The following is an 11,990-nucleotide window of genomic DNA, read 5'->3' on the forward strand; positions in this document are numbered from 1 at the left end:
TCCTCTGTCTTCCTGAAAGCAGAAGTTGACAAAAGAAGCTTCTGCCACTGTGGCTTATCAGCAGATTTAAGCACTGGCAACCTGAACAAAAGGACAATTCCCACAGTAATGGTAGTTCTAACACTTTTTAGGTGGTGGTGTACCCCTTACGTACACTTAACTCTATACCAGCCAGTCTGATGGTTATCAGGAAATAACCCTCCAAAAATCTGTCTTTTGCACTGGACAACTGTTGCACCAAAAGCTTTCTGCATAACTTGACACACTTCATTTACATAACCTTTTCTTTTAGCAGAGGAGCTTGTTGAATCACGTTTGTGAGGTGCTGCCAAATTGCTGACCTGCTGTCCTGGTTTGGCCCTAACCTGACAACCAAGAACCAGCCCTGTGGCCCTCACTATACCCCCCTCTCCCCACCCCGGTACAGTGGGATGGGAAGGACAAAGCCCAACTAGAAGCTCATGGGTGGAGACAAAGGACAAGGAGGGTTCTTCACTGATTAAGGTCCTGGGCAAAAAAGACTCAACTTGGGATAATATAATAATTTAATTTCACACTAATCAAACACATACAGGACACAGACAACACACAGAGCAGGGCTTGCATATGTTACCCCACCCCTCCCTTCTTCCCAGGCCCAAATCACTTTGTTCCCGGTTTCTCTCCCTCCTTCCCCCCAGCGGCACAGGGGGACAGGGGATGGGGTTTAGAGTCAGTTCACAGGCTGGTGGTTCCTGCTGCTCCTTCCTCCTCAGGAAGAAGGATTCCTTACAGTCCTTCCCTGCTTCCCCATGGGGTCCCTCCCATGGGAGAGAGTCCTTCACAAACCCAACATGAGTCCTTCCCACGAGGTGCAGTCCCTCTGGAGCAAGGTACTCCAGCCTGGGCTTCCCACAGAGTCACAGGCTGCTTTGGGAACAGTCACCTCCCCTGGCGCAGGGTCTTCCACGGCTGCAGATCAAAGTCCATGGGCTGCAGCTCCGTATTCGCCCCTCCTGGTGCCTTATGGGGATGCTCCACCGTGTTTCTCCTCCACAGGTGAAAGGGAACAGGCTGCCACCTTGCCATGAGCTGCAGGGGAACTTCTGCTTCCGCACCTCTTTCCCCCGTCTTCCTCACCAACCTGGAGATCTCCACTTTGGCACTGCTCTCATCCCTCCAGCTCAGCTCTTCTTCGCTCCTTTCCGGTCTTATATGATCTCTTCCATATGTTAATCGCAGAGGCACACCTATTGTCTCTCTAATGGCTCGGCCTTGGCAACCTGATGTGGAGCTGGGGGACTTTTTTGCAGCTTCTTACAGGAGCCACACCTGGGGCCCCTCCCCCGCTACCAAAAAGCCCGCCAAAAGAAAGCAGCGTACTTGATACCAGGCAGCTGCAGTCAAGCTTCAAAAGCTGCTATTGCTGAGGCCACACAGTTCTCCTGTTTGTATTTCTGTAGGGCTTTGTACAGTGTATTTACACAAAATGAGAGCAAAGACAGAAGGCAACAAAACTGTTCACCGTTCAAAAGACTGAATAGACAAAGAACTTGTCACCAGTGACAAATGCCACCCTGATTCTTCCTGAAACTTCTCCCTAACTCGTAACACTTCCAGGTCTCTGTGAAGGGTACTAGCAATTCTTTCCTTGGAATAGCACCGTGTTGCATTGGGTCTCAGCACCCTCCTCTTCAGTATTTCCTCTGGGGAGCTGGATGCTTTGGTGGAGCAGGAAAAAAATGCAAGATGGATAAATCAAATACCTTCAGTTCTTTGTCCTAGTAACACAGCTGCTGCATTAAGCTTAACTGGTGAGTGCAGAAAACGTGTCCTAGGAAATTCAGAGTGACTGAATGGCTGAGACGGGAAGAGACCTCTGGAGACCATCTGGTCCCACCCCCTGGCAGTGCTCAGTCAGCCACACAATGAACAAGTGTTCCTTGATGTTCAGAGGGAGCCTCTTGTGTTTCAGTGTGTGCCCTTTGCCTCTGGCCTTGCCACCGGGCGCCACTGACACGAGCCTGGCGCTGTCCTCTCTGCGCCCTCCCTGCAGGTGTTTGTACGCACTGAGAGGTTCCCTCAGAGCCTCTCCTGGCTCAACACTCCCAGCTCTGTCAGACTTCACCCCTAGGAGAGATGCTCCAGCCCCCTCCTCGTCTCGGCGGCCCTTAGCGGGATTCTCCGCAGGATGCCCACGCCTCTCCTGCCCTGGGCAGCCCAGCGCGGAACACAGCGCCGCGGGGGTGGCCCCGCCAGTGCCGAGCAGAGATCGCCGCCAACACTCGCCCCACCGCAGCTCGGGGCACCGCCCGCTCCCGGTGCCACCAGGGCGCGCTGCCGGCCCCCGCTCCCCCCCGCGCCCAGCGGGGCAGCCCGGCCTGCGCTGCCGCCCGCGGCTGTCCCGCCCCCCGCGCATGCGCGGGCTCCCCGGTGCGCAGACGTGGCCCTTCCCGATAGGGGGGCGCCCTTTAGCGACAGCCCCGCCGGCCAATGGGAGCCGCGGGGTGGGGGAGAGGGCGGGACTTCCTGCGGCGGGGCCGGGCGGCGCAGCTGGCGGGGCCGCTGCCATGGCCGGGGCCGCCGCCTCTCCGGCCGACAAGGAGAGGTAACGCGGGCCCCGCGGCCGGGGGCGGGGGTCGCCGGGGCACGCTGGGGCCGCAGCCGGCGGGGCGGGGCCGAGGCAGCGGCCCCGGGGCGCGGGGGCTCCCGGCGGCGGGGAGCGGGCCGGGCCCGCGGCTGAGTCACCTTGTCAGGCGGCGTGTCCCGGAGCGTGTCCGCGCGGCGGGCGCGACCTGCCCCGCGCGCTGCGGTGCTGCCGGGCAGGGCAGGGCAGGCAGGGCAGGGCAGGGCAGGAGGGCAGGGCAGGGCAGGCAGGGCAGGGCAGGAGGGCAGGGCAGGAGGGCAGGGCAGGGCAGGAGGGCAGGGCAGGAGGGCAGGGCAGGAGGGCAGGGCAGGAGGGCAGGGCAGGGCAGGGCAGGGCAGGCAGGGCAGGGCAGGGCAGGAGGGCAGGGCAGGGCAGGCAGGGCAGGGCAGGGCAGGAGGGCAGGGCAGGGCAGGCAGGGCAGGGCAGGAGGGCAGGGCAGGAGGGCAGGGCAGGGCAGGCAGGGCAGGGCAGGAGGGCAGGGCAGGAGGGCAGGGCAGGGCAGGGCAGGGCAGGCAGGGCAGGGCAGGGCAGGAGGGCAGGGCAGGCAGGGCAGGAGGGCAGGGCAGGCAGGGCAGGGCAGGGCAGGCAGGGCAGGGCAGGAGGGCAGGGCAGGCAGGGCAGGGCAGGGCAGGGCAGGACAGGCAGACGGGCAGGCAGGGCAGGACAAGGCAGGGCAGGGCGGCGCGGGGCCGGCCCCAGCGGCGGCGGGCGGGGCAGGGCTGGTCCACCGTGTCGCGGGGCAGCGGGAGCTGGCGTGTCCCGCGTCACAGCGGGAGGTTCCCGCAGCGCGCCCGTGGGAGCGGGAGGCTGAGGTTCGGTGGTTTCTGAGTGGGCTGCTTGAAGCTGTGCTGGTCAGTCATTCTTCTCGCGTATCCTTTCAAGCTCAGAGGGGGTTACCTGAGCAAGAGATGGTGGTGGTCACTGTCGTGTGGTGATGGTTGTGAACGTCATTCACGGGATTGGGAATTCCCTTTGCAGGCCTGTGATGTCTGTGCAGTAGTGTTGGTTGTTTCACAGAAAGGACCTGTAACCAATATGGGGAGGTACAAGTGAGAGGGGTGCTTGGGAGGGGAGGGTAATTAGAGCTGAGATGACTGAGACAGCAAGAAGTGTTTCCTGGTGGCAGTAAGGATCAGTGATCCTTGGCAGTTTCCAACTGACCCGACATTAGTCTGCTTCAGATGATTTGCTTGCTTCCTGCTTCCCCGTTTTCTTATGCTATCATAGGTCCTTATGCAACCAAAAGCATTCAGCTTCTTTTGTAGGCCTCAGGTGGTTGTTTTTTCAGTTGTCTAATTAAAAGTATAATTGAGGTTCTCTCTTGTCCACTTGTATGTTCTTGACAGGTTTAAATCAACTGAAAAATCTTAAGTTCATAAGTGTAGTCTTTCTAAGCCTGTATTACTTAACCATATCTGGGTTTGTTCTGTGTGTGAATAGGGGAAAAAAAAGAAAAGCAAATCCGTAGCCAAAAAACCTCACCACTTCTGAGAAGAACTTAGTCAGCAGTTAGCCTGCTACAGCTTTCAGGAAAGCTTCTTTAGTTTTTTTCAGGGAAATGTCTGTGTTTCCTTCAAGGTTTCAGTGGTTTAAGAGATAGGTCAAAGTGTTCTCTTTTAGCCTCCTTTTCTCAAGGTACACTGTGTGCTTCAGAAAGTGGTGTCATGAAAGGAACATTTCAGCCAAATGGTCATGCAGTGTCCTGGATCACTCAAAGTGGGGGTTTGCAACATCTCACTAATTGGTCTAGGGAAAGTAAGTGGCTGTTCTAAGCTTTTGTGGGAACTTACGAGTTGTAGCCATGAGATTTTGTTTGTTCATTTTACTAGGAAAATACTGCAAAAACAATTAAGGAGTTGATATTATGTGCTTAAACTCTCTGTTTTCTCTTTTTAGGTTCATCTGCATTTATCCAGCGTATTTGAATAACAAGAAGACAATAGCAGAAGGAAGAAGGATACCTATAGACAAAGTAATTTTTTGGGTGGCAGGGAAATATGAGGTTATGTTTCACTATGCAGTAGCATACACAGAGTTGGAAATAAATCTCAAAGCTGTTGATCTTTCCTATCCCGCCTGACAAGAAGCTCAGTAACTGGAAATTACAGTGTATTTGAAAATAACCTGGAGTCAGCATATGAATTTAGTCAGAGAGCACTGGGTTTTAGTGTCTGCTACTTTCATGTGAGCAGCACCTTTGGCAAGCAGGTGAAGCAATGAGAAACTAAATGCTCAACCACCTACATAAGCAGTTTTCCGAATTTTAAAGCAACGCAGAAAATAATAGCTAGCCAAGGATTGTTTTTTGGTGACTGAGTATGTATGCCTGTACTCTGTGCCCTGACCTCTTGGCTGCTGTCAAGATGGACTTTACAATGCATGTGGCACATAAACTTGGAAGTTGTTGTTGTTGCTTTTGATCAGTCCAGAAACAGTTTTTGGTCATCTCTTTTACAATATATTTTTAACCAGGAGTGCTTCTTCCCTGCTTAGTGTTAGGGTTGGTTTTTTTTATAGTAGTTAAAAGTAAAATCTTAAGCCTGCAGATTGCCAGTCAAAAGGTCTGTCTGTGGGAGAAATCTACTGCCCTGTGCCTAGAAAGTTTCTATGGTTTGCTCCTTCAGTCCTTCCTATAAGATTGCCAGTTGGCTGTTGCTGATTCGTGGCTTTTTGTGTTTTTTGTAAATATGATAGATGTGAATTCAGTTAGTTCTCCTAGGCAATTCTTTTACCTGCTTCTCTGTCCTAATTAATGCTGTCTCCTCTGTTTCCTGTTTTAGTGATTTCTTCTCTCTGCTTTATTTTTTATGTTTTCTAGACTATAGGAGCACTCAAAAATTACTTCTATGGTAGATTTTTCATTATTTTCATCATTATAAAGTACCTTATTTTCCCATCTGCTTTTTATAGTTAATGGAGTATAGTGTGGGAAACTGCTAACTGTTGTTTTATAAGTAGTTCACAATTGAATAATAATTAACTGTAACACATTGTTTCAACAGGCTGTTGAAAATCCCACGTCTACAGAAATCCAAGATGTATGTGCAGCAGTTGGATTCAATGTGCTATTAGAGGTAATTTAATTAAAAAAAAAAAAACAAACAACAAATACCCAACACAAAAAAAAACCACGAACTTGCTGTGTCTCTGTTCTTCTTTCATAACACCTTTTTGTACAGGCAGAATCAATTGCAATTGAGAAGTTTTTACCATCAGCCAAGATACTCACTTGCTTTTAGTAGTAACTGACCATAATGATGAAGCAGATGTTGGAAAACTGTATGCAAGGCAGGAATAACCCAGATCTTTGGGACAGTGCCACTTTTAAGCTTATAAAAAGATGACTCTCTTTTAACTATCCTTCTGAGAAGACTATCCTAGATGCTTAAAAGTGCGTCAGAATAAAAGCTAATTTTGCAAGTTGAACTGCAAATTAAGATTTTTAAAAGGCCTAGTTTTCATGAAAGGTGATTACCTTTTGGAATGAGTGTCCTATAGGAATAGGGTTCTGATGCTTGAAATCTTCAGTGTCTTTTGGAGTAATGTTTTAGCCAGAGAATGCTAACTTTTCACTGCAATACCTGCTTGCTCTTTAAATAGTTTAAGATTTTTAGTTACTTTTTTCTTAAGGATTGAGTCTGGGTTTCTAAAGAGGTAACTTTTTGCAGTTTGTTTTATGAAGTAATCATTAATTTAAAACACTGCTGAATTTTCTAAGAGTAATTTAGGTCCTCATCTAATAGTGTGACTGTGTCATTGTTTAATCCCATCTGCATTGGAGGGGTGGGGAGGAGAGACAAAAAAAAAAAAATTAGAATTCATGGGCTGAGATAAGAACAGTTTAATAATTGAAGTGTTACCTTTATAATAATAGTAGCAGTAGTATGAAAAGGGAGATGACAGAGAAATAAAACCCAAGGAAGACAGGTGTTGCACAGTGTAATTGCTCACCCCTCCCTGATTGGTGCCCAGCCAGTTCCTCAGCAGTGGTCACCCCTCCCAGCCAACTCTCCCCATCTTATATACAGAGAATCACACCTTATAGTATGGTATATTCCTGTGGCCAGTTTGGGTCATCTCCCAGCTGTGTCTCCTCCCAGCTTTTGAAAGGACAGGGGCAGTAAGAGAAAGTGAAAAAAAGCCTTGTCCTAATGGCAGCATTGCTTGACAACAAGATCAGTGTGTTACCATTATTGTTAGCACAAATTCAAAACACATCCTTATGCTAATTATTATGAAGAAAACAAACTCTGTCCCAGCCAAAACTGCCACAGATTGGTATCCAAAAAACAGTACAAAAATTATTTTAGTTTTCAAAAGAAGCTCAGTATATTCCTGTCAATGCACACCAGCCTATGAAATAGCCAGAACCAGGAAGAATCCTTATAATTTTAACAAAAATGAAGGCTATGAGTATCCAAAAGCAGTGGGCCTCAGACTGTGACCCCTGGCTTACTGTCTGTAGGGGTCCAGTAGGGTTTATGGCTGTGGATTTGAAACAAAAACCTGTGTCCCTGCAGTCCAGACTGGTGAAGAAGTAGAGCAGTCCCTGTAGCAGGTTACTTGGTAAATTGTTCAGTACCAGGACCTGTTTACAGAAATACTTCTGAAAAAGTTGCACTGTAGCTTTGGATACTACTGCAGTGGCTGAATGGCGGGTGACACTGTTGGAAAGCTATGGTTATAGTTTGCATCTGCTCAGAATTCCAGTCTGTGGCAATAGAGATCAATTGACTGACAAGTTTTGCAGAAAATTATTCCAATAATTGTAATAAGTTCTTCTTCTATATGACAGAAAAATAAGATGTATCCTAGAGAGTGGAATAGAGATGTCCAGTACAGAGGTAGAGTACGAATCCAGCTCAAACAAGATGATGGCAACCCATGTTTACCTCAGTTTCCAACACGTGAGTAGAGTACCTGGGACAGGCACTTCACCTCTTAATAAAACAGAAAAACTTTGTTTTGTTGTGTTTCCGGCTTGTTTAATTAGTTATGCTATTATAAATTGTACAACTTTACATTAAATGTATTTGCCAACCAAATGAAGTTGATGCCTGAGGACTGAGTGAAATTTGGAAAACACTGTTGTCCTTGGTCTTGCTGTTTCTTCAGCAGTTGCATTGGAGAGGATTGTGGAGAATGTTGTGTGATTGCTATGTTGAACAAAGCAGATACTCAGTTTTGGCTTACTGTGTTGGTGACAGGCAAAACAGAGGATTTGTTATTAAAATGGCTAAATTTCACCTTTTTCTGAAGTTACATGCATTACATAGATATTGGTATGGATGCCAAATTGATACTACTCTGAATTCAGTTGAGTTTTCTCATGGTTGTTTTCATAAACTAAGAATGGAGCAGCCCCCTTTAACTAATTAGTAGAAAGTTAATCTTGAGTGATAAATAAGTTAGTCTTGCTTTTTCCTGAAAATCAATCAGTGTGTAAAAGGGAAGCAAATACATATCTGAAAAAGTGTGTATCTTAAGAAAAGAAGGAGAAGCATACTGAATCTACAGTAGCATAGGAGTGCTGTCAGTCAGAAAGAGATTTAAAACCATATTCTTGCTGGAAGATAACAGCAGCTTTCTAAAAATGCTTGTAGATTGTCATTATGTCCCAGGTATTTTAGGCCATTAAGAAGTGAAAAGAAAGAAACAGGATGTAGGTACTTCAGAGATTGACAGATTATCTGCTTGTTGCATTCTGCTATGATGTTTATCAGTCCTACACTTTTTAAAAATAAGAAGGTTGAGAAGAGTTTTTCACAAACTTCTAGCTACACAGGGGAAGGAAGCAGAACTCCTAGGCTTTATGTCTAATTTAACGGGAATCTAAAGTGGAACTGAAGTTTCTAACTTGGAAAGTTTTGCAAATATTCTTAACATAGTAGGCACGTATCGATCTCTCCCTGTATTTTAGGTAAATCAGTGATGCTCTATGCTGCAGAAACTATTCCCAAACTGAAAACAAGAACCCAGAAGATGGGAGGTAGTGACCAAAGTCTTCAGCAAGGAGAGGGAGGCAAGAAAGGTAAAGGGAAGAAAAAGAAGTGAGCTGACATCTGGAATAATTGTTACATCATATAGTTGTCCTTACAACAAATGTGGATGCACACATTACTTGCTGCAAGTTTTAAGTGAAAGATAAAAGCAAGAAAGAAACAAATGAAGCTGAACAGAACTGCCTGCTTTTTTTGGAACTGGAATGCATGTAGCTGTCTTGCATCTGTGTAACAATAAATCTGTCTTCACATGCAACCTGCAAGTCTGAATCTAGCATCCATGCTGAAAAGTGGAAGAACATAAAAATAGGATGGGTGGGAGAATTATTCTTTCCAGAATAAATGTGCAGCTTTTGATAAGTAAATAAATATTCTTAAGCAGACTAGATATCTGAAAACTGGTTGCCTTAGTAAACCATTTATCTATGCTAGTGAAGTGATTGTCTTAATACTAAAAGAAAAATGTAAATCAATGAAGTTATGCTTGTGTAAACATCCCTTGCTAATAATCTTTTACAGCTGGCAAGTGTACTAATAAATGTGTCACGTGTTAATTTTTTTAAAAATAATTTTATAGGATACTTTTCCCAGAAGTGTTAATTTTTCCTCCAAAGCCTGTTGTAATAAATCAGTAACGTGTATAATTAATAATGCTCTAAAGTTTTAAAACAACTAGGAAAAAATATCTCCCTTTTGTATCTTGTATAATATGGCATACTATATTATCCTGTTTTGGCTTTTTTTTTTTTTTTTTTTTTTTTTTTTGAGAGCTGAGGAAACATAACTTCATTTTCTGCCTGTCAAATACTATTTTTCAAATGTCTGAAGTTTGTAATATCTGGTAACTTAATTTTTAAAGTTTTTTTTCTTTCTATGTAGTCCACAGACAAGGACAGAAAGTTATTTGGAGGAGCTGATCAGAACACCTGTCCAGTAGCAAAGCTGCTTCAAAATAATTAAGAAATGTACTGGGGAAGTTAAATAAGAGGTAGTTTAGTATAAAGAGTTGGAAAAAGAAACAGAAGTACTTTTCAGTTTAAAAACAAAAATCCTGCATGAGTTTTGTAAATCCTTACTGTATGAAAGCAAAGTCAGTTGAATGTTTTCACAGATGGCTACTGGAAGCAAGTTTATCAGATTATTTTTTATAAACTTTCCAGGTGGCACTATTCCTTTAGGATTTGTCTTGCTTGCCTGTCAGGTATGCTGTTCTATGGCATCGCCTTTTTTACATTCTGAAGATAAACAGCATTCAAAAATCTACCTAGATGTTTAGTGATTGTTCTGAAGTACTGGAGCTTGGTAAAGGTATTGAGTGTATCACTGCTCAAGTTACTTGTCCTTGCATTTTGAGATTTTTTTACATTCTTACATTTTTTTGTTCCACTCAACTGCATGTTTTTCAAACAGCTGATGAGTTACCAGTGCCCCTTGGCGTTGATCTGACAGGTACTGATGGTGGAACAGTAAAAGAGCCTCCACCTTGAGAATAGTTTAAATTCAATTTTGTTTTCTGTCTGTAATACTTTGTAGGTGTTGTTCTTGGGTTGCATTGTTTCACAAAAGAGGAGGATGTGCTCTCATTTTCACTGCAGTTGTACCAAATCCAGAAATTGTCATGACAAAGTTCCTCAGCCCAAGTGCTGTACCAGTGTGGGAGTAGCAGTGTGTAGGCTCTCTAAAGCAGCTTAGGAGAAGAAATTCTGTGTTCTAAGGCTGTAACTAACCATGCTTATATAGAAATGTAGTGGGTTTTTTGTTTGGTTTGTTTTGTGGTTTGTTTGTTTTTTACTTCTGCTGGTACAGTGGTTTTCACAAGCTACCTTGGGAGTGTCTGGCCTTGAAAACAGCACCTGGGTTTCAGAAGTTAGTTAAATAGTATCTCTCTGAAGTAGTGGAATGCCATGGGGTAGGAACAGTGGGGAGAGGTGCCATCTGAAAGGGAAGGTGGTCAGAGGTTGTTCATTACATCCTATGGAGTTAGGGAAGTTGCAACATGGGGAAAAATAACAAGTGAGGTATGCAAGAAAAGTTTGAAATACACACTTGAGTACAAGACACCGTAACTGCCCACAGATTTTGGGGCTCAAGTTATTCCTGGCTTTTCCTGAGTGCTGAGTAGCTTTCCTGAAGCTTTATTTAAAGTGAGAGCTCTATGAAAGTTAATTGGTACAAGATGACACTTCTGCGATATTAAGTGGAGGGTGATAACTGTAGCCAAGTTATGATTGTGTTATACCTCAGTATTGTAAGTCAGAGCATTACACTACAGACAGCTAAAAAACGTGGCTATTCAGTCTCACTGAATATGTTTACAGTGGCCAGAAATTAAATAGCTATAGAACTTGTCTGTGTTATGGTATGTATGTTGAGAACAAAATCTTTGTGGCATTGCTTGCCAAAATTTGCCAATCAACCCAAAATAGTAGAGCTATTTTAAAGTGTAAGGGTATTAAAAAAAGACATAAACATTTTTGCAAAGAGTAATATTGAGCTCAAGTATGTAAAACTGTGATTTAATCAAATTAACAATGCTTTGCAGGTATCTTGGGTAATGCTGACTTTTTTTTTAACAAATTGTCCTCTGCTGGGGAATCAGATGGTTACTACCGTTATGGAGCTGAAGTCCGATTCCCCCAGCCCGTGTCTGCTTATCCGCCCATCTCTGAGTTCAGCAGCTGGCTTTTTTGATTCCTATCTGGCTTTAGAGTAAGTACACTATGTGAGCAATATTTGTTCCTAAATGGGGCACCAAGAAGTTGATCACAACTCCTCTATTCCTCCAGGGCTTAAGCTTGTAAACCTGACTTTCATTTCTGTATTTCTTGGGTTTTATTAAACTTGGTTCCTTAGAGGGTTAAAAAAACTCAAGTCAACATAGTAAGTCAGGTTCTTCTGAGTTCTTTCCCCCATCAGCATCCTTCCCCTATCCCCTTCACACCCTCAGTTCCTGGGAACAAGGAAGATGATGAGGCTATTGTGGGACTGGGAGTGGAGACGAGGCTGCTGTAAAAATACAGAAGTACTGCAACTGTTGGTTTCAATGCTATCAATAAATATTTTGAAGGGAAATGGTCTCACAGCGTGGTCTGTGGTTTGCTGTGCTTGGCAATACTAACAAAGGGATGCATTGCTACATGGGCATTTACATCTAAGACCAAGCAATATGGTAATTGAACTAGTGTCCCTCCAGGAGATACAAGTCTAGCTATTTAAAAGTACATGTTTGTTGCTTTCCTACACTCTCTTTTTGGGTACCTGGGCAAAGATTCAACATTTGAAATGGACATGTGAGCTCAGAATCCTGATAACGATCCTTATGACAATTTCTGTGTCAGCAATGGATGGGAACATAAACATTG

General features: G+C 44.9%; 1 protein-coding gene across 1 annotated transcript; it reads left to right on the plus strand.

The window, feature by feature from the left end:
* Window positions 1–2,504: 2,504 nt before the first annotated feature.
* SRP19 (signal recognition particle 19) lies at window positions 2,505–11,700 on the plus strand. The gene is made up of 5 exons (XM_051643109.1): window positions 2,505–2,587; window positions 4,523–4,598; window positions 5,629–5,700; window positions 7,422–7,533; window positions 8,547–11,700. Exons 1-5 carry the CDS (start codon window positions 2,550–2,552, stop codon window positions 8,678–8,680), a joined length of 432 nt encoding a protein of 143 aa, XP_051499069.1. The 5' UTR covers window positions 2,505–2,549; the 3' UTR covers window positions 8,681–11,700.
* The last annotated feature ends 290 nt before the right edge of the window (window positions 11,701–11,990 follow it).

This window comes from Apus apus, chromosome Z (genome assembly GCF_020740795.1).
Source record: "Apus apus isolate bApuApu2 chromosome Z, bApuApu2.pri.cur, whole genome shotgun sequence".
Classification (NCBI taxonomy): Eukaryota; Metazoa; Chordata; class Aves; order Apodiformes; family Apodidae; genus Apus; species Apus apus.

What these genes read in the sequence shown, in the direction of transcription:
- SRP19 (XM_051643109.1), top strand. Translation starts at nt 2,550, where the DNA reads ATGGCCGGGGCCGCCGCCTCTCCGGCCGACAAGGAGAG. An exon ending in TCTCCGGCCGACAAGGAGAG is followed by an intron (nt 2,588 to 4,522) that starts GTAACGCGGGCC and finishes TTCTCTTTTTAG; the next exon opens with GTTCATCTGCATTTATCCAG. An exon ending in TTTACCTCAGTTTCCAACAC is followed by an intron (nt 7,534 to 8,546) that starts GTGAGTAGAGTA and finishes CCTGTATTTTAG; the next exon opens with GTAAATCAGTGATGCTCTAT.